Source organism: Plectropomus leopardus, chromosome 14 (genome assembly GCF_026936395.1).
Source record: "Plectropomus leopardus strain MGB_pleo_1.0 chromosome 14, ASM2693639v1, whole genome shotgun sequence".
Taxonomy (NCBI): Eukaryota; Metazoa; Chordata; class Actinopteri; order Perciformes; family Serranidae; genus Plectropomus; species Plectropomus leopardus.
Window position 1 is genome coordinate 32006259 of NC_142189.1, and position 21886 is coordinate 32028144.

Below are 21886 nucleotides of genomic sequence, written 5' to 3' on the forward strand. Positions count from 1 at the left end.
CATAAGATAAAGTTCTTCTAATAGGCAGTCGATGCTGGTATCAGCACAACTTTTGAGCTTCTCTCGCAGCCTTTTTAAATAAAAGGGCTAATAACTATTAGGCAAGTTACATCGCATGTTTGTTATATGTGAGTATATCCTTGACCCTGACCTGTATGTGTGTGTGTGTGTGTGTGTGTGTGTGTGTGTGTGTGTGTGTGTGTGTGTATTGCAGGAGGCAGAGGAGAATAACGGAGCAACCAGATGGCCAGAGTATTATATTGACCAGCTCCGGGTCATGGCTGCTGTGAGTTACACTCTGTCGTCTTCCAGCTGTTCACTTTAATCACAGACAGATTTTGCTTTATTACAAATTTTCTTTTTTCATTGTGAAAATATTGAGGATTTTTTTTGAAGCAACAATAAAAAAAATGTGGGTTGTAAGTTTGATTTTTGCTTCATTATAAATCAACACGAAGCTGTACAAGTCAAAGGGACCGAGCCAAACTGTCTACATTGTTGAATCTAAACAATAAACATTTTTTTTTTAAATGTGAAAAATATCAACGCATTATTTTGCATGACCCTTCCCAGAGGAAGACTCTGCTATCACTGGAGGATGATGAAGAGCAGGGAAGACATTATATCGTAGATGATCTAAAGACAGCACTGAGGACACAGCCGATGAGGTATGACTCCAGGTCTAACACGTTATTCTGGAAATGTGCTGTACATTTTGAAAAGCTTTATTTCATTCCTTCTGTACTGCAGTGTGTTAAAGACCAACTTAAACACGCCATTCTGATCTATCTCCTCCAGCTTTGTGACACGATTCATTGAGTTGGACGGCTTGTCTTGCATCCTGAATTTCCTCAAGTCCATGGACTATGAAACCACCAACTCTCAGGTCCACACCTCTCTGATCGGCTGCATCAAGGCTCTGATGAACAACTCTCAAGGCAGAGCCCATGTCCTGGGTCACTGTGAGAGCATAAATATCATCGCTCAGAGTCTCACCACTGAAAGCATCAAAACAAAGGTAACCACAGTGAATTCAATACCCCATAATGACTAAGCAAAACCAGGATTTTAGAAAACTTGAAATGCAAATGTATTACAAAGAAAAAACGAAAGTATTCAGACCCTTTGCTGTGGCGCTCAAGTACCTTCCATTTCTCTTGATCATCTCTGAAATGTTTCTACACATTGATTGGAGTCGACCTGTGAAACATTAAACTGATTGGATATGATTTGGAAAGACACTCACCTGTCCATTCAACACGTTCTCACTCTGAACTTGTCACGAGGCAACACTGTCACTTGATCTTCCACATCTAAATATGACGTTTTAGGTATCATTTTGCCTCAGCTGTTTACGCTCTGGGATACTGTTACTGTGATGTCAACAATTGCCCATGATGGGATGTCGCAGCACTTTATCGTGGAGCAGCATGGTCCTTATGTTTACACAATAGTACGGACAATTACAATGGGGAGATCGGGATTAGGCAACAAAGTCACAGATACTTAGGTTTAGGGGAAGCAAATTCTGAAAAATTCTGTTTTTTGTTGGACCTTTCAACCTCCCTATCCACCCAATAAGCAAACTCATGCTCTTTATATTACATTGTTACCAGCAGCGTTTTTACCTGACACTGTCCTTCAGTATTTTATGTGCACTCAACCGGTTCCGTCTCGCCGCGTTCTCAGGTGACGCCACCCACGCGCACCTGGTGTCTTCTGGCTGTTCGCCAATGTACAATAACGACGCCACCGGTTCTGTCCAGGTGCGTTCTCATCTGATGCCATCCAGCTGTGTTTTGGTTGGATGCAGAAGGCGGCTTTTTAGCATCAAACTCCCACGCTGAAAGTACTGACAGACGAGTTCGGAGTTCGGAACAGGCTAGTCTAGCTCAGGTCTCATAGCTGTGAGCACCTGAGCCTCAAAGAGACTCAAAAATACCACACATAGTCCTTTGCACCAACTAAGATAAGTTCCTTATTGGATTCCGCACCTAATTTTGAACTGTTAAGAACATTTTGACCAAAACCAACTTGGATCAGAACCTGAAAAGTTGGTTCTCAGCTGGAATGAAAATATTGTAGGTTTTTGTTGACCTGAAATGAAGGAAAACCTGATGATATCAGCTGGCTTGTTGCATTCCACAGATTAGAAAGATAAAAAAAGAGTGTGCAATGGTCTTAATAATAGTTGGTCCATGCTTTTTTGGGGGGTGAAAACAAATATCTGACAGTCGGTAGGTAATCAGTGTATTCCAAGATTTTGCTGCTTACTTCTTTTGTTCATTATGCAGCACCCTCCATTGACAATGCCTACAATACAATACTTCAATTCAGAATTGAGGGAAAAGTAAGCTGGTTCACTAAATAGCACCAACGTTCCAATAACCTTAAACAGAACCAGAGCTGACTTAATTTTAAACAGTAATTGCAGCTTGACTGGTCCTTTCAGGCATACAAGCACAAGACAGTAATTCTAGCTTGAACATTAACTTTCAGTAAATAATCTGATTTTTCCTCTTTCTCATGTGGATTTTTTCTTTTATTTTTACTTCTCCTCAGGTTGCAGTGTTAGAGATCCTTGGTGCAGTATGTTTGGTGCCTGGAGGCCATAAGAAAGTTCTAGAAGCCATGCTGCACTACCAGAAGTACGCCGCTGAGAGAACACGCTTTCAGGTCTGCTTCTGCTGTCTGTGTGCACCTCATATATTCTTCTGCAAGGGACCATGGAGGGATGAATGAAATAGACTCTGATTTCCTGACACTATTACCCAAAGATTAACCCTTTGAGACCTGCAATTTGGCTTGGGTTTGAAAAAAAAGGGAAAAAGGCAATGAGCAACGAAAGAAGACTTGATCCAAAAAAATTGCAAAAATGAGTAAAATGTGCAAGAAAATAACCTGCAAATGAGTAAAAACAAAAAAATGAAAAAAGTGAATAACCAAAAAAAAAAAAATGAGGCAAACAATACTTAGAAAAGGGGCTTAAAAATTATAATTCAATAACAAAATTAAAAAGAAATTGGATGAATATCAAAATATTTTCTCTTTTTTTTCCTTTTCCCTACCTTTTTTTTTGTTAAATAATTTTCTAAATCCTCTAATTTCTTGCAATATGTATGATATTCCATACCAAAGTTGCTGAGTTACCTTTTCCCCATGTTTTGAATGAAATTGCACCAATTAACTCAGATGTCAAAGGTTTAGATACTGAAAGTGAAAGTCATCTGATTTTAAATGAAAGTTTACAGTGATTTCTAATTTTGATGTCTATAAACTGCTTTATGTGCAGACCCTGGTAACAGACTTGGACAGATCAACAGGCCGCTACAGGGACGAAGTCAATCTGAAGACTGCCATCATGTCCTTCATCAACGCTGTGCTCAGCCAGGGAGCAGGAGAGGTGATCAGCCAGCTCTGTGTCTTTCCTCTGCTGGAAACAGCGTTAGTTTATCAGGATGTGTTGTCAGTTTGTCATGTAGCATGATACCATAAGATTTATTTTTTGGTGTGCCCTCTTTTCCTCTAGATAGATATATTTAATTTGCCTTCAGGAGGAAATGTATGTCCCAGCAGTAGTCCTCATACAGCAGATTGTTGATATCTAATGAATAACAAAGAATAAACCAGCATGGTGATGTTGCATATTTTTGTGTGTTTTCAGACCAGTCTGGAGTTCCGTATCCACCTGCGCTATGAGTTTCTTATGTTGGGCATTCAGCCTGTCATCGATAAACTACGATCCCATGAAAACGCCACCCTGAACAGGTACACCAGGTGCACCAAAGGGTGCTCACAATTCAAAACAGCACAGCTGTGTCATAAGGCGGGTTTCCATTAACCCTCAAATTGCAAAAATTGAAATTGGAAAATATGCCCAATAGAAACATGTCAATTTAAAAAAAAAAAAAAAAAAATCGTAAAAAAGTTTTTATGCTCACATAAAGTGGTATTTCAGGCAATTCTAAAAGAACAAATTTTGCAACACTGCGATGGAAACACTTTTTGGGCTTTTCTAGGTAATATGATGCTATGGCTATGTGCATTTCAGTAGGAACTGACTCCCTCATGATGCAGCAGGAGCTACAAGAGCTGTTATTGCATCACATAACTCTTCAAAAGTTGAGCGTATCACCTGAAAGTTTTAAATCCACAATTCCTCTTTGAAATCGTGGACTATCACCCTCATGGCCGCTCCCGCGTATAAGGGGCTTGCCTTTTCATTATTGCTTTCATACAATGCCTACATCACCTTAGCTTGGAAATAATGATGGTTAGTGTGGTGGCTACAATCGAAATAAAGCTGCTAATATGTTAAACACATGTCACCATGCTTCTTGGAATGTTATCACCAGAGGAGAAGTCACAGAACGTCACTCAGTGGAAACGCACTCATCTCGGAATTGTGTTTTATTGACATTTCAAAAATATCTCTTAAGTTTTGCACAAATCTGTAATGGAAACTTGCCCATAGAACTAACAAATATATAAACAGGTCAAAGGAATGTATTTCTTTGAGCACTTTGACATTGGTTTATGATGGCTCTCTGAGTTCAGTTGGTATGTGTGTGTTGTTCCCAGGCATCTGGACTTCTTTGAGATGTTGAGGAATGAAGACGAGCTTCTGATGTCCAAACACTTTGATGCTGTAAGTCATTTTAGACAAACTCTTTTAAAGGTTTATAAAAGACACTACTAAGTAGTCATCCAGGGTTCCTGTATCGTAAAGAAACTTGTACATTACATTTCAATTTGATGTATATTAATCCTTAGGGCCCGCTTTAATATTAGACAGACTCATAAGAATATTGTACATTCATATTAATTTTAACCAACATCATACATATCCAATATTCATTATTTTTCCAAACTTTAACACTTTAAATGCCAGGTTTTTGTCATGATACCACTGTGTTTTTAGATGAAAAAAATACAAAAAAAAAGTATTTTCAATGTATTACCTATTATCACAGCCTGGGATATGTCAGCAACAAATTGACTTTTACACATTGTTATTTTTGCGCAGTTTCAGATACTCACACTCATACTGCCTTGCACACAAAATGGGCTCCAAAATCAGGCTTTGAAGATTAAATATGATTTTTTTTTTTGTTTTTACTTACATTGGTTATTTTTTTAGGCAACACCTGTCCTAATCATAAATCTCAACTGTTTGGTAATTTCCATAATTTTAAGCCTTTAAATGCCAGGTTTTTGTCATGATGCCAGTATGTTTTTAGATGAAAAAAAAACACAAAAAATTATTATTTTCAATATTACGACGGAGGATTAGGGCCACATTAAGGGAAAAAAAATGTTAATTATTTACGAGATTAAAGTCATTAGTTACGAGAAAAAACTCATTATTAACGAGAAAAAAAGTCATTATTAATGAGAAAAAAGTCATTATTTATGAGATTAAACTCATTATTAACGAGAAAAAAGTCATTATTAATGAGAAAAGTCATTATTTACGAGATTAAACTCATAAGTAACGAGAAAAAAGTCATTATTAACGAGAAAAAACTCATTATTAACAAGAAAAAAAGTCATTATTAATGAGAAAAAACTCATTATTAACAAGAAAAAAAGTCATTATTAATGAGCTCAAACTCATTATTAACGAGAAAAATGTCATTATTTATGAGAATAAAGTCATAATATTCAAACCTGCTGCTTTTGGAGATACTTGTTAACATGAGGGCTACGGAGGATTTGTTTCTTGAGACACAACGAAACCCCTCTGAATAGCCCATAGATGCATCCAGTGATAACACTGCAGTTGACCAGTTCCAGCCATTTCCCCCTCCAGAAAAGCAGCAACATCCTCCAAGTCCGACTGGTTCTTTCGCTGGAAAAGATGCAATTTCTTGCATATTCTTTTTAAAGTCCTGATACTTATGATAATGTGATGCTGATGTGCCAAAAGATTAAGTATCTCCTTGTTTGTGAAACCTATCCTAAAATACAACTCAACCAAATCCTCCATAGCCCTCATGTTAACAAGTGTCTCCAAAAGCAGCAGGTTTGAATATTATGACTTTATTCTCATAAATAATGACTTTTTTCTCGTTAATAATGACTTTTTTCTCATTAATAATGACTTTTTTCTCGTTAATAATGACTTTAATCTCGTAAATAATGACTTTTTTCTCATTAATGACTTTTTTCTCGTTAATAATGAGTTTAATCTCGTAAATAATGACTTTTTTCTCATTAATAATGACTTTTTTCTCATTAATAATGACTTTTTTCTCGTAACTAATGACTTTAATCTCGTAAATAATTTTTTTTTTCCCTTAATGTGGCCCTAATCCTCCGTCGTACAATATACTACATACAAATTTGACTTTTTTATTATCACAACCTGGGATATGTCAATGATTTCCAGCAACATTGACTGTGACAGTGCACCCAGTGGAAATAGCATTTACTGTCTCCATATGCCAAATATGAAAAAAAGGTCATCAGGTGTAAAATAGTAAAAATGAAAACTTTCAAGACAAAAGCCCAGAATGACACACAGAGATAATACACAGTCTTGCCAATATTTGTGTCATATGCATGAACACAGCGAAATCATGAAAAAATGCACCAAATAGATCCTAAAGGTTAAAGTGTGAAGATGTGAATCAGCTGTTTATTGTCTTATAAACCTGATAAATACTGTTTTCCCTCAGACTCACATAGAAACTAAAAGTGCGAGCCAGATGTTTGAAGTGATCAGGAAGAACCTGAATCACACTGAAGCATACCCTCACCTCCTGTCTGCCCTGCAGCACTGCCTCATGATGCCATGTAAGAGCGGCTGTCCACCTACTGTTCACTGATAAAGTAATAAACAGCAGCATCTTTTCCCTCTTTTAACTCCTCTTTGCGTGTGTTTGTGTGTGTGTGTGTGTGTGTGTGTGTGTGTGCAGATAAGCAGAGCAGTACCAACCTTCAGTACTGGGTGTTGTTGGATCGGATCATTCAGCAGCTGGTTCTGCAGACAGACAAAGGTGAAAACCCTGATGTTGCTCCACTGGAGGACTTCAATGTTAAAAATATTGTACGCATGTAAGTTTCAAGGGTTCCTGACTTTGTTGTATGAGCATTACTGCTGCAAATTCTGTATATCTGTATTGTTTGGGGTTTTTTGCAGCACTTTTTTTCGTAAAGTTGAGCCAAGACAGAGCCCCCATATATATGTGTGTATATATATATTCTTATAACTTTTGTTTGTTGATTTGTATGTGTGTGTGTGTGTGTGTGTGTGTGTGTGTGTGTCTAGGCTTGTCAAGGAGAGCGAGGTGAAACTATGGAAAGAACAAGCTGATAAAATGAGGAAAGGTAAACACACACACACTGTACTATGTATATAATGCATATGTGTGCAGAGAGGACTGGAACTCTGCATCCTGTAACACATCAATCATGCAGAGCACAGCTGGACTGGTCAGTTTGAACATATGTAGATTTTCCTCCCACAATGACTGCAGGTTATCATGTACAAAAATATCATCAAAAACAATACAATCATGCATTTGTTTTTATGTTTTAATGAAATTACCCCCAAAATAGTTCATTCTGTCAGTTTCACACTGTGCTGACTTAGGAAGTGCTTTGCTAATTTTACTATGTAATCAGCAAAACATACATCAAGGTCAAAGCACATAATGCTACTCAAAACCAAAATCATGGTAAATAAATTAAGAAAAAGAGAGTGTTGATGCTTTGTTAGAGTCTATCATCTGCCCTAAAAGCTCACCGTACATTCCTAACAACTCAACTGTAGTTTGCAGAATGAACAAACTTTCATAAAGCTGTTTCACCTTCTCTTCTCTCCAGAGCATCACAATTTACAGCAGCGTTTTGAAAAGAAGGAGAGGGAGTGTGAGGCCAAGAACAAGGAGAAGGAGGACATGATGACCATGCTGAACAAGCTGAAGGACAAACTGGAGCGAGAGAGCAATGACCACAAGCAGGCCAAACTCCAAGTGGCACAGCTGTCTGCTCAGCTGCAGCAGCTCAGCTCTGTACGTTCACCAACACAACAAACATCCATCTGTCAGACAGAAATGCTGTGATTACATGGTAACAACCGAATCATAAAGAAGTTAGGATAATTCAACAATCCTGTTGTTTTGTCAGGCTTCCAGTGTTCCAGGAGGTCCTCCTGTAACCTCTGGTAGTTTGGTTCCTCCTGGTCCTGCCCCGTCCATCCCTGGTCCTCCTCCTCCTCCTCCACCACCACCTCCCCCTCCAGGAGGCCCACCAGGTTTTGGCATGCCTCCATTTGCCCCACCTCCTCCTCCAGGAGCTCCGCTAAGAACTGCCCCGACAAAGAATGTTCCTCGGCCAGCTAACCCCCTGAAGTCATTCAACTGGAGCAAACTGCCTGAGGTACATTTAGTACTGCAAGACCTGTTCATGTGACTGCATCACCTACTGTTATTGTTACTACTGCTGTTGTTATATTATTACACATACACATACTACATGTACTGCAGCGTTGCCACTACAGTTTCACCTGTTATTATTATTTCTACAGTACTCCTTATGTATCTAAACACACCCAAAGCCTCTAGTTTAACCACAGTGTAGTGCAGCACTAGTCTAGTAAAACCATCCTAATGACTTGATTTCAACATTATGTTTTCGCTTCCTGGTTCAGTCTGGACTCTCTGCCACCCCAAACACTTTCAGTGGGTGGGAGTACTCGCTTGGACAGACAAACTCCTTCAGCCAGTCCAGACGTTAGCACTAGCCTTGACTACACAAATCAAATATGCTATTGCGTTAAACAGTAACAGTCTAAAAAATACAATGTAATGAGCACCGTGACCTCCAGCATGCACTGGGGCAGCTTGCAGCCGAGTGTGAAGCAGTCGGAAAGAGAATCAGCACCTCCAAATCTGAGGCCATGGTTCTCTGCCGGAAAACGATGGATTGTCCCCTCTTGGCTGGGTGGAGAGTTACTGCCCCAAGCAAAGGACTTCAAGTATCTGGGGGTCGGGTTCATGAGTGAGGGTAAAATTGAGCATGAGATGGACAGGCGGTTTGGCGCACATCTGCAGTGTTGAAGGTGCTCTGCCAGATCATTGTGGTGAAGAAGGAACTGAGCCGAAAGGAAAAGCTCTCGATTTAATGGTGCATCTACATCCCAACCCTCCCCTATGGTGATGAGCTCTGGGTAGTGGCCAAAAGAATGAGATCACGGATACAAGCGGCTGAAATTAGTTTCCTCTGCAGGGTGGCTGGGCTCAGCCTTAGAGATAGGGTAAGGAGCTCGGACATCCAGAGGGAGCTCGGAGTAGAGCCACTGCTCCTTCACATCGAAGCTGAGGTGGTTCAGGTATCTGATCAGTATGCCTCCTGGGTGCCTCCTGTTAGAGGTGCTCTGGGCATGTCCAACTGGTAGGAGGCCTCAGGGCAGACCCAGAACATGCTGGAGGGATCACCTTTCTCATCTGGCTTGGGGTCCCCCAGGAGGAGCTGGAAAGTGTTGATGGGGAGAGGGATGTCCTGGAATACTCTGCTCCGCCTGTTGCCCCCATGACCCAGCTCTGGATAAGCGGAAGAAAATGGATGGATGGATGGATTTATATTTACCCTTCGTATATAACACGTACCTTGTTGATAACCATCATTATGAGGTTTTTGTCCCATTTTGAAGGGTAATTTAGAGGCCAGGTCAACACCTTGAGCTCTTTGTGACATTCCTCAGGCCATTCTTGAGCAGTTTTCGAGGTATAGCATGGAGCATTGGTCTGCCGGGGGGCCACTGCTGTTGGGAAATGCTGTTACCATGAGGGAGGGTACTTCGTCTTCAATGGTAATTGGGTGGGTAGAGTGTCTCAAGTGGCATGAATGCCTGGACCCAAGTTTTCCCAGCAGAACACTGCAGTATTGACATGATCAATGTTTATTACTTCATCTGTCAGTTTTGGTTGATCAGTGTTTATTTGTGAGCATCTTCAGTGGGAACCAACAGGCATGGAGCTGAGTGCCATGGAAAGAAGTCAGATCGTATGAAGAGATGGACTAAAACACTTTTGCCTTTGGTCTTTTTATGAGATTCGTCGACAGCAAGAATACCAAACAGCAGCCGACCATCTTGTTTGGGAGGAAATAGCTGTGGGATACAGTTGGAATCTCTGGAAAAAAGATATTAATTGAACTCTGAATTAAGATTCTGTTGACAAACTGCAATGTCTTTTGTTTCAGAGCAAGTTAGAAGGAACCATATGGAAAGAAATTGATGATCTCAAGGTGTTTAAAATGCTGGATCTTGAAGAGTTCCAGAGGACCTTCTCAGCCTACCAGAAACCACAGGTACCACACACTGACACCATCCCTGCCATGCCTTCAGTAACTCATTCTCACTTCTGCCTTTTGTATTACATTTATCAATTTTTTAGTTAGTTGGCAGATATATCCATCCATCCATAAATGTTTTATAACCCCAGCTCCCTATCTATTATTATATACCGAACTGCATTTTGTTGCATCCTTACACAATTCTATGTATTAACAGAAGGATGCTGAGGATGACCATACCCTTACCAAGAAAGTCAAGGAGCTGTCAGTGATCGATGGTCGCCGAGCACAGAACTGTAACATCCTGCTCTCAAGGTCAGCGCATTTTGTGTGTAGAGTGAAACGAGTGTGTGTAATATTAAAGCGCACCCTAAACTTTAAATGTGTGTGTTACAGGCTAAAGCTGACCAATGAGGAGATCCGCCAGGCCATTCTGACCATGGATGAACAGGAGGACTTACCTAAAGACATGCTGGAGCAGGTACCAAACACACACATGCACACACACACACACACACACACACAAAGTAACTCAACACAAATTCCTCATGGCCATTACCTTTTTTCACAAAGTGTTGCGAGAAATACGATAACAAAGTAGGAGGGGACGACAGATGTCCACACTTCCTGCTGTTAAAGTCCAATTCACCCCCCCACCTCCACAGACAATGTTTCATGACTGGTTTTCATGTGCCATGAGAGAGGATTTTAGAAGCTTTCTGAAAATTTAAAATAAAAGCCTAATCTTAATTAAAAGCCCTCTCCCTTGTATTAGCACAGTGTGGCTACACATTTTGACAAATAAACACCTGTCTTAATCAGGAGCCTAGTCTGGTTGCCATGCGATTAATTTTTCCCACTGGAAATAACGTTGTTAGCTGCTTAGATTGAGCATACAAATAAAAATGTGTAAACTTCCTATACTAACCTAATTTTTAAGTAATATGTAATAATCTAATAAAAAATTGTGGTTTAAATTAAAAAAAAAAAAAAAAAGAAAAAGAAAAAAGATTGTATATATCTTTGCTGAGCAACAGCTTTGTGTGAAAGAAATTAAAAGCTGCCCATACAGATGCCTTTAAGCAACAATATAAGCAGGTTGAGTTCAATGATTTAAGCAAATAATGGCCCAGGCTATTAAGTTTTACGGTAATTCACTTACGGATTTTGGGATATTATTTGATTTGTTCAACCACTCTGACACATTGAAAAAACATTCTTATTTATTTTGGTCTTGTTCATTTCTGATAAATACATAGGCCTACAAGAATTTCACTGATGGCAGTTTGTGTGTGTGTGTGTGTGTGTGTGTGTGTGTGTGTGTGTGTGTGTGTGTGTGTGTTTATGTGTAAAGCTCCTGAAATTTGTTCCTGAGAAGAGTGACATCGAACTCTTGGGAGAACACAAGCATGAGCTGGACCGTATGGCCAGAGCAGACCGCTTCCTGTATGACATGAGCAGGTACACGCAATGATTAACACACTCACAAACACACACACGCGCACACACACACACACACACACACAAACACACACACACTTCTGAACTAGCCATGTCACTAGCCAGAAATACATGAAATTGACACAAAGTGGGTACGTGTGTTAAAATGATGTGCTGATAAGATGAGACAATGCCAAAGGTCAATGAGGATAAGGCTAAATCAGACTTAATGGGGTTTGTTACCTTCACTATGTCTTGATGTAGGATCTGCAAAGAAGTTTAAATGGAGCTGACAAATGAACTAAGCAGGAGTTGGGCTAAAAACGTATTGTCTGTCCTGATGGTGATGCCAGACACAAGCTCAACAAGTCGTTAGAGGAAGCATGAATGTGCAGCAGGAATCACACTCTCGTTCTTCTTATTCTTAACCCCCAAAACATTTATGCAACATCTACTATTTAAGTATCAATATGTGTATGTCATCATGTAGTTTTCTGTATTTCATTTTTTTCATCTGTCTTGTAGAGCAGTTAGTTTCATCATGCTCAGACATTTTGGACGTGAGTCCACTCACAATTTTGCTCTTAATTTCTGTCCTCCCCAGCATCAACCACTATCAGCAGAGACTCCAGTCTCTCTACTTCAAGAAGAAGTTTGCTGAAAGAGTAACCGAGGTCAAACCAAAAATCAAAGGTAAAAACATGAAAGAAATGGCTTAAAAAGTGCTGAACATTGGGGGGAAAAAACTATTTTTTTCTGTAACATATTTTTAAATACATAATTATAATAATTAAGAATATAGTTTTTTTAGGATACATGACTTCTTGTGAACTCTCAATAATTTCTTGAAATTTGTAGGACATTTCTTGCCAGGTTGCTCAGTGTCTTTTCATTCTTGTTTTTAAAAGAAATCAGACCAGTGTGCTCAGGTTTCAAAAAGTTAAACAGCTTGCAAAAGGCGTCTGAAAGTAGCACAAGAAAACTGATGTAAATATAAATATATGGATAGCGTGAATATCTATAGAAGCAGTTACATTTGAACCTAAGATATACTGATATGGATGCATGCATCTCTCTTAGAGTTTCTTTAAATTCTGTTTTGTATCTCCTGCTGAAGATACTATAAGAAATTAGATGTTGCAATATAGATTGGAGTTCAGTGAACATATGTGGCATTCCCTTTTGTCTCTGTGTCGTTTCAGCTCTGAGTCTTGCGTCCAGGGAGATGGTACAGAGTGGGGCCCTGCGTCAGCTCCTGGAGGTGGTTCTGGCCTTTGGGAACTACATGAATAAAGGACAGCGAGGAAACGCCTGGGGATTTAAAATGTCCAGTCTCAACAAGATAGCTGACACGAAGTCCAGCATTGACAAGTACAGTTCACAACAAGGCTTTGTACATCACAGGCTTTTTTCACAGAGAATATTTTGACATGTGGCAGGACAAGAAGCACATCTAAATAATACACAGACCTACTCATGCTGGCTCACCGTCACTCTGTCTGGGATGCTGGGACATTTGAATAGAAAAGTTACTGATGTTACTTATATGATTGTGATAGAGACAAAAATACACACTTTTTCTCTTACTTGTAGTACTATTTATCAGTCTAGATAATTTTGGTGTGAGCTGCCAAGTGTTGCAGATATAATGGAACTAGATGGCACTTAGCTTGTGGTTCTTAAAGCATGAAATAAAAATACATTTGGAAAAATTCAACAGCAATGTCTCTTTCCACAAATCATGATCTGTTGACTCAAGTTAATCCATAGACTTTGTTGGAGGAACTATTTTCTTTCCACCAAACTACACCCACCAAGGTAGCATGCATCTACTGCTAGCTCACTTAGCACCCCTGAGCTAGCTAATGTTACAGCTCAGCTGAGGAGGATGCCATTAATGTTTGCATCTCACACGGTCATGAGCATGGGCTTAATGTGCATATGTAGATGCATGCTTTCTTCTGTGTGATGATGCAGCTGGCAGATGTATATCAGTAGAAAGAAAATAGTTCTTACATAAAACTGCTCATAACAAGGTCTGTGGATTATCTTAACTGGGTCATGATTTCTGGTTTCTGGAGTAAAAAAAAAAAATATTTTTGGCACTTTGACCACCACAAGCCAAGTGCCATCTAGTGCCATTATATTGTAGAGAAAGCCAATATCTCCAACACTCGGCAGCTCGGCAAAAGGTAAGAGTAAAAATGTGGATTTTTGATTTGGGGGTGAATTTTAGCCTTCATGTTATGAGTACCACCTGTGCTTTTCCTCCTATAACAAGATTATTGTCTGCTCTGAAAAATTTATATTTGCAAGTTTAGCTTTTTCTTCTTAATGCCATAATGGAATGACGAAAGACTGATTGTTTAATGTGATGTGTGTTTATAGAAACGTCACTCTGCTCCACTACATGATCACTGTACTGGAAAAGAAGTACCCTAAGGCGGCAGCTTTCAGCAAAGAACTACAAAGTGTGCCAGAAGCTGCTAAAGTCAAGTAAGAAGACATTGTTAAAGTAAAACATGCAGAATCAACGTTTTAAAAGTATTGTGACACAGATTTATCTAAATTGGTATTCATAGAGATAGAATCAGGCTATTGAACCATCTGACCCTTTAAATAAAGCATATAAGCTCTGTACAGCAACACTAGTATGGTTCCAAACCTGGCAACCTCACTGTGTCAGCAAGACTTCAGGAGGCTTCACACACTCATTGCACCTTTTCCAAAAAATAGTTATATTTCCAATTCCACCCAAAACCACAACTGTCAGGGAAAAAAAAGTTAAAAATGTGAATGAGTATGTGAAATGCTGCTGACTACATCTTTTCCTGTCCCTCCAGTATGACAGAGTTGGAGAAAGACATTGGCAACCTGAGATCTGGCCTTAAGAGCGTTGAGGCGGTGAGTGTTTGAAAAGCTGGTAGTGACTGTAACTGTATTTAATCATCCAATAACATCTACAGCCACAAAGAAAAACAAAATATACATGTCTGGAAAATATCTGAAGTTAGTGTTTCTGTATGAGGGTAACTGCATGTCTCGGTTTGGTGTGTCTTTGTCCTTCTGCAGGAACTGAAGTACCAGCAGGCCCAAAGCTCCAAGAGTCCTGCAGATAAGTTTGTCCCCGTGGTCAGTCAATTCGTCACCGTGGCCTCCTTCAGCTTCTCTGAGGTGGAGGAGTCGCTCAATGAGGCCAAAGAAGTGGTGAGTTGGAGACAGATAACTGGTATTCAGGTTTGTTTTGTCCGTTTTTCTGCCTTTGCCTTTAAAAAATTTGGGGAATCATCGCAACACTTAGCAGTCTAAAGGTATAAACACACTGAGTAAACTCAAGTGAACATGGTTAGGACAACTTGGAGTGATGTGTTAGTGGTGCTGTCCACCACCAACATTACACTACAAGTTTACCACTGCTTCAGGTCTTTATGCTAAGCTAGGCTAACTATGTCCATACTCCAGCTCTGTACTTAACACTCAGATTTGATACATTGATATTTATCTTTACATCCAACTCCTGGGAAAAAGCAAATAAGTATATGCTATTTATAAAATTATTGTACTAAGATATATCAATGGGTTGCTGATTAATATTCACCTTTGCCTGTATAACAAATTAACACTGCAACTTAAATGTGCAGTGTTTTAATGCCTCTTCACCGGCAATAGCTGTGGCTGGAGGCATTATTTTTTTGGGCTGTCAGTCCATCCCATTCCCGTGAACTCAATATCTCAACAGCACCTTCAGGGTATTTCTTTGAATTCAGCATGAGCGTCCCTTGAACTTGAGAATGAAATGATTAGAAACTAGTGTTCAAAGGTCAAGGTCACTGTGACTTTGCATCCCTCTCATTTTTGTGAACACACTATCTCAATAATGACTTGAGGGAATTTTCTTAAATTTGGCTCAAACCTCCATTTGGACTCTAGGATTACCTGATTAGATGTTGGTGGTCAAAGGTCAAGGTCACTGTGACCTTGCATTCATCTCATGCTTGGAAAGTGACATCTCAAGAGCAGCTTGAGGGAATTTCTTCAAATTTGGCACAAACATCCACTCAGGTTCAATGATGAACTTACAGATTTTGGTGGTAAAAGGTTGACTTCAGTGTGACTTGCGTCCATCTCATTATCATGAATGCAATATTTCAAAAAACCCTTGAGAAAATGTCTCCAAATTTAGCACAAGCGTCCACTTGGGCTCAATAATGAAATTAAGACTTTAGTGGTCATGGCTCTTCTGTCACATTCTCAAAACGATACCTCAAGAACAGTGTGAGGGAATTTCTTTCTCGATAAACTAATTCGTTTTTGGTAGTCAAAAGTCAACTTTATTGCACCTTGCATCTGTATCATTTTTGTGAACGCAAAGTCTTTAAATTTGGCACAAATGTCCATTTGGACTGACGAATGAACTGATTAGAATTTGGTAGTTAAAGGTCAGAGGTCAAGGTTACTGTGACCTCACAAAACATGTTCATGGCCACTTCTCAAGTATTCAAAGGCTAATCATGACAAAATTTACGCAAATGTTTAATAGGATAAAATGAAGTGTTGACATCATATGTCCAAAAGGTCAAAAGTCAACTTTACTGTGCCATCAAAATGTATAATAATCTTGGGAGTCCACGTTTAAACTTTAAACTTCAAACCTGCTGATTGTAGAGATCTTCTGTGCTGCCAGCAGAAAGATTTGTGTGAAGCATCCATGTTTTCACAGACATGAATGTTAACTGTTCACTTGTTGCTTTGAGCAAAGTGACAAGAGTGAAGCCAATTCAAACATCATGTCTCTTTTTAAAGTTTGTAAAGGCACTGAAACACTTTGGAGAAGACACGTCCAACCTGCAGCCCGATACCTTCTTTGGGATATTCGACACCTTTTTGACAGCTTTCTCAGAGGCCAGACAGGACAACGAGAACATGGCCAAACGCAAGGAGGAAGAGGAGAGACGGGCACTTATGGAGGCACAGGTTAGAAGACACTGTCAACTCACATAAGAGAGAAATTATTTTTAAAGGATACAAAGTACACTTTCTGCACATGCATTGAAAAATAATGAACATTTCTGACACTACTTTCTGAAAGTGGACATTACTAGCATTGTCTCCCCATTTTCCCTTTTTTCATACACTAATACAAAGTCTTATTATCGCCTCATTCACTAATCAGTGTACAGTATCCATCCATCCTCTCCTGTTATGATATCTCTCTTCTTCTCCAGCTTAAGAGGGACAGGGAGCAGAAGGCAAGGAAAGCCAAAGAAAATGAAGAGGAGGGTGGTGAGTTTGACGACCTGGTGTCTGCTCTGCGCTCTGGAGAGGTGTTTGATAAGGATATGTCCAAAATGAACCGTAGAAAACAGCGGAGACATGAGCAGTTCGACAGCAGCAGGGAGAGACCAGTTACAAAACTAAACGAGTAACTGTTAAAGCCCTGCTGAAACACATGTATACCTCGGTGACACTGTGGTAGGTACAGTTAATCTCTTAAATCCACATTCTGGTTCAATGGTCATGGTTGTGTATAGAGTAACATATAGATATATGTATATACAGTATATAGAAACAGTACAATGCAAAGAGTGCAATTTTGTACTTTGCTGAACATGTTTGGAGATAAGTCATGCTTAGTTTAACATGCTGTAAATTTTCTATGAAGCTATTTCCAGGGGTCATTTAGCTTAGCTGGAAACAGCTAGTCTGTCCAAAGGTCCAATCTGTACATAAGTCATAGTGTAAAAAGACAAATTGTGGTCTTGCAAGGACTATGTTCAAGACTCCAAGCAAACTATAAAAGAAAGAAGGGTCATTACATCATGGTGATAGCATTCAAATTTTGTATTTGGTGCCAGACTTGGTTGCCTGGGTCCACACCTTTGAGTCCACCCACTCCTCCAATTTCATTCTGACTAATTTGTGCTTGGACTATAGACTGTATATAAAGATGGACAACATGTAAGTTCCCCCAAAGTGAAGTTTTTCAATGTCACCCCCTGGTGTCTGTCTGCAGTATAGGTCAAAAAGCCTACCCCTCCATGTTAGTGAATGGGACATAGGCCAATCTAAAAACTCAAAATACACACCAAATAAATTTTTCACAAAGATGGTTTCTGTCACTGAACGTACTTCTCAACACCCTGATGTTTTCCACTATGATTGACAGCTGTGACAACCAATTCATGTGCTTGTGATAAAAAGGGTTGTGAAGGATTGGTCAAAAGGGTGTTTTGGCAGGAACATCTCCACTGGCGGAGATCACTACACTGCAGACTCTGGCTTTGAATGATCTTACCAGTGCAAGGTAGCAGCAGCCATATCCAGGATATTTTAGCTTCACTTAAGAAAGTGTGTGTGGAGTAAGTAGGAATGTGGCGTCCATCTTTATATACAGTCTATGGGTAGGACTAACGCCATTATCAAGCGCTGTCAAGTGGTGCACTGGACCAGTGAGGAGTAAAAACAATGAGGATGGGCGCTGGAAACTAAATGGGTGCCGCTGTCTGGGCTGCTCTAAATTGATACATCAATAGCATGCAGTGGTTTAGTGGAGGGTATGCACAGATATACAGGTACACCCATCTCTATTTCTGACCTTTCAAAGTATAGATTCCTTTACAGCCTAAAAGCATTTGGAATATATAGGAGAGTATACCCATGAAACATAACATATAACTGACCATGAGTGGTACTGAGTTGTAATAATGGACACATTGGATGTGGATGAAATGTGTTTTTTGTTTGTTTGTTTGTTTGCAGTATGTTTCTTAAGACTATTGCACCTTTAATGTGTTGTGTCATTGGGACAGACAACAGCAGACACTGGAGTTGTCTGACATCACACACACATTCTGCAACAATGTCACTGATACATAACAATGAATGTATCTAAACATATGGACCAGAAGCAAAAAATGTTCCTTTTTGTTCTTTTACTGTATAATAATTCTATAATAATGTCCAAAACAGTCTGCTTGGACTGACTTTGAGTGTTTTTATTTTCTTTTAACAGGATTTTTTTTTAAGGGAAAAGTGTATATGTTCTCAGATGCCATATTTAATATGTTATAGTGTTATAAAATCCATTGTATATTTGCCCAAGTTTGCACACCTTTGGAAGTACATTTGAAATATAAACTACAGATCTGAAAATTCACCTAAAACGTTTAATTTATAATGTTAGAAAAAAAAATGGATGACTTAGCAACTGCCCATATTAAAGTTCTGACAGTTTCTGTGAAGTGTTTTTTGCTGGCTGTCACACATTACTCCATCCTGTTTGTGTATATCTGCATAGTGCCATGCAATAGTTGCATTTATAAATTATTATAAATTAATTTTTTTGATATTTTCAATAATTCTGAACTAAAAACTTTCTTGTTTTTGGTGTGGATTGTGTTCCCTATAAATAAGTAATTACAACTGCTCTCCTCGAACCAAGGATCAGTATTATCAGTTGAAACGGGTACGTACAATAATTCAGTGTAATATGGGTAAAATGATGACGTCAGAGGTGTGTAATTAAGATTTACAGTCACACAGAAAGGCTTGTCCACCAGCAGCACTGATAGGTTTGAGTGGGGTTTTTTTGGTGAAAATGTTGAGGAATGACTCTGCTGAGGATGGGGAACTCAACGTGATTCAGAAAGGAGTATTTTTGCGTTACTGCTTATTGTAAGAATGAGATGAGTATGACGTTCTAGGTTTGATTTTGAACAGAAGACACGCTGGGAAAGGCAGATATCTGGGAAAGGCAGATATCTGGAAAGGGCGCATAAAAAAAAAAGATGTCAGAATTTCAAAAATTACCGAGCACCTGCAGCTCTTCCCTCTCTTTCCTAAGCCCCTCCTCTGAAGCGACCACGGGCATGTGCACATTCAGTAATTCATACATACATGAACTGATTAATCTCATTTCACTGTAGAGTTGCAGCAGCACATTTACTCAGCCCCTCATCACTTACTACAAATGAGACAAGAAAAAGCAGGCTGATGTTAGCCAACTTACGGTTGACTGCTCGAGAGGCTCCTATTTGGACAGTGATAACTTTCCAAGAAGCATGGCGATGGATGTTCAGAACATTAGCCATCATTATTTGCAATCCAAGACCATGTAGGCATTATGCAAGCGGTAATGGAAAGACAAGCCTCTTATACGTGGGAGCAGCCACGTATGATTTCTGGAAGGTGATAGTCCACGATTTCACAGAGGAATTGTGAATTCAAAACTTCTGGATGATCTTTGTGAAGACTTATGCAGTTACACCTCTTGTAGCGCCGGCTGCATCATGTCCAAGGAAGCCAGTTCATAACAACAAGCACATAGTCAGTTAGCATCATGTGACCTCTAAATTTTTTTTTCCATTGGGTGTATTTTATATACTCAATTTCAATTTGCACTATTTTAGGGTTAATGGAAACCCACCTACAGTGATTTGAGGCTCTAGTTAACAACAATTTTCTCTCTGTCATTGAAACACTTTGCAAATATTGACACGTTTTATTATTATTTTTATTATCATTCTTTTAGACTCTTTTTGAGAGATCATTTTCCTTTTTTTAGTTGCTTTGCAGTGGAGACAGTTGTTGCCATTGCTGGAATACCAGCATTTTCTGCAGGATTCTCCACCATTGAATGAGACGTCACCATCTGAAGGCACTTGCACAGACATATTTATTTGCGTAGCAGCCAATAGGAACAACCTTTCTCTGAACTGGCCTATGATTGGCCAGTGTCTCCCATCACAATAGAAATTGAAACCAAGAGGAAGCAAGAGGATGTGCAGAGGTTAGTTTTGCCACAGAACACTTGAATTTTGATATGCTTAAAGTTTATAATGAGATTTGTGCCCAATGACACCAACATAAAACTGCCTACCCCATCTGTAACACTGTCTGTATCCAACAATCTGTGCAGAGAGTGTGACCTCTAAATCTGAACGGCCTCTTTGGCTGAAACTGACACTTAACTCACATGTTCCATTATCTGAGACCATTTACATAACAACATGACACTTTTATTCCAAGACCTCAGAGGATCACGATGCCTCTTTCTGAGCAGTGACTGTTTCCAAAAGGCAAAATGAGTCCAAAACTTTAAGAGTTTCTGAGCTGTGTGGGATATTTGGAATGAATGTAAATTAAACACATAATTCTTGTTCTGTCTGTTAAAAATGCTGTGCTGCTGGCAACAATGTGCCACTTATGTCAAGCTCCCTAAATGTTACTGAAATTTCTAATGTCAATAAAAGTGGGAATAATGATTTATCTATGTGATATGTTTTGACTTTATCATTTTCATACATTTTTTTAACAGAAGAAAATGTTACAGAGTTGAACTGAAGTAGCAGAGGAGAGAGAGATATGATGAATTGATAACATCATCTGTTAATTTAATGTATTATAGGCAGTATCATGTAAGGGACTCTACTTTATTTATCAAAGAAGGGAGGTGGTTGGGGAGTGACACTTTAAAAAAATGTTTATATCATGACCTTCCCCGAAACTACATATATTTACCTTGCAACTCCCTGTGTGTCTGAGGGAAAATGCATGACCCTTCCTCCACCATAAATGCCCCCTAACTGAGCTTGGGTGATATCACTGTATTGTATACCAGGGTCAGGGAAATCCTGAAGATATATTTTTCAATACAGGTGCTCCTCTTTCTATTAAATTCATTGTATGTAGTGCACAGCATGCACCACCAGAGCTCAGTCTCCAGTCTCTACTGGTGGAACAGCTGAGCTGAAACACACGGTGACACCTAGTGTTGGAGAGAGAAGTTAAAGGACTGTAAACAGCTGGCGGCCAGCAGGCAGAGAGAGACCATGGGGAATAATGGCATGATTTTTTTTTACATCTCACTCGGAAATTAAGGATTTATTTGGACAAAATCTGAACATTGGATTTACAAACTGGATTACTAGCAAGAGTAACCAAGACAGTTTGGGTGAGTTTTATTTTGTTTCTGTCAAGTTTAAATGAAGTGTAGGTTAGGAGTTAACAAAGCAATTAAGCCTCCTCAGTCTTCTGTGATTGAGAGAAAGTTGAATTTAAAAGGTGTACAGTAGTATTTCTCTGTTTAACAAGGAAAATGGGTGTGAGAATATTACTTTTCTAAATTTTTTGTGGGCTTCTATTG

The 21886-nt window shown here is 39.3% G+C and overlaps 1 protein-coding gene across 1 annotated transcript in view; it reads left to right on the forward strand.

Moving 5' to 3' along the window:
* daam1a (dishevelled associated activator of morphogenesis 1a) overlaps nucleotides 1-21009 on the forward strand; it is a 33559-nt gene extending 12550 nt beyond the window's left edge. Inside the window, exons 4-26 of the mRNA XM_042500478.2 lie at nucleotides 215-286; nucleotides 574-668; nucleotides 799-1018; nucleotides 2563-2676; nucleotides 3293-3403; nucleotides 3665-3768; nucleotides 4582-4648; nucleotides 6681-6798; nucleotides 6921-7059; nucleotides 7274-7332; nucleotides 7831-8018; nucleotides 8134-8385; nucleotides 10210-10317; nucleotides 10520-10617; nucleotides 10699-10783; nucleotides 11657-11763; nucleotides 12347-12435; nucleotides 12945-13113; nucleotides 14131-14238; nucleotides 14586-14646; nucleotides 14815-14949; nucleotides 16546-16716; nucleotides 16968-21009. Of these exons, the coding sequence (XP_042356412.2) occupies nucleotides 215-286; nucleotides 574-668; nucleotides 799-1018; nucleotides 2563-2676; nucleotides 3293-3403; nucleotides 3665-3768; nucleotides 4582-4648; nucleotides 6681-6798; nucleotides 6921-7059; nucleotides 7274-7332; nucleotides 7831-8018; nucleotides 8134-8385; nucleotides 10210-10317; nucleotides 10520-10617; nucleotides 10699-10783; nucleotides 11657-11763; nucleotides 12347-12435; nucleotides 12945-13113; nucleotides 14131-14238; nucleotides 14586-14646; nucleotides 14815-14949; nucleotides 16546-16716; nucleotides 16968-17168 (2871 nt within the window). The 3' untranslated portion in view covers nucleotides 17169-21009. The remainder of the gene's footprint in view (nucleotides 1-214; nucleotides 287-573; nucleotides 669-798; nucleotides 1019-2562; nucleotides 2677-3292; nucleotides 3404-3664; nucleotides 3769-4581; nucleotides 4649-6680; nucleotides 6799-6920; nucleotides 7060-7273; nucleotides 7333-7830; nucleotides 8019-8133; nucleotides 8386-10209; nucleotides 10318-10519; nucleotides 10618-10698; nucleotides 10784-11656; nucleotides 11764-12346; nucleotides 12436-12944; nucleotides 13114-14130; nucleotides 14239-14585; nucleotides 14647-14814; nucleotides 14950-16545; nucleotides 16717-16967) is intronic.
* The last annotated feature ends 877 nt before the right edge of the window (nucleotides 21010-21886 follow it).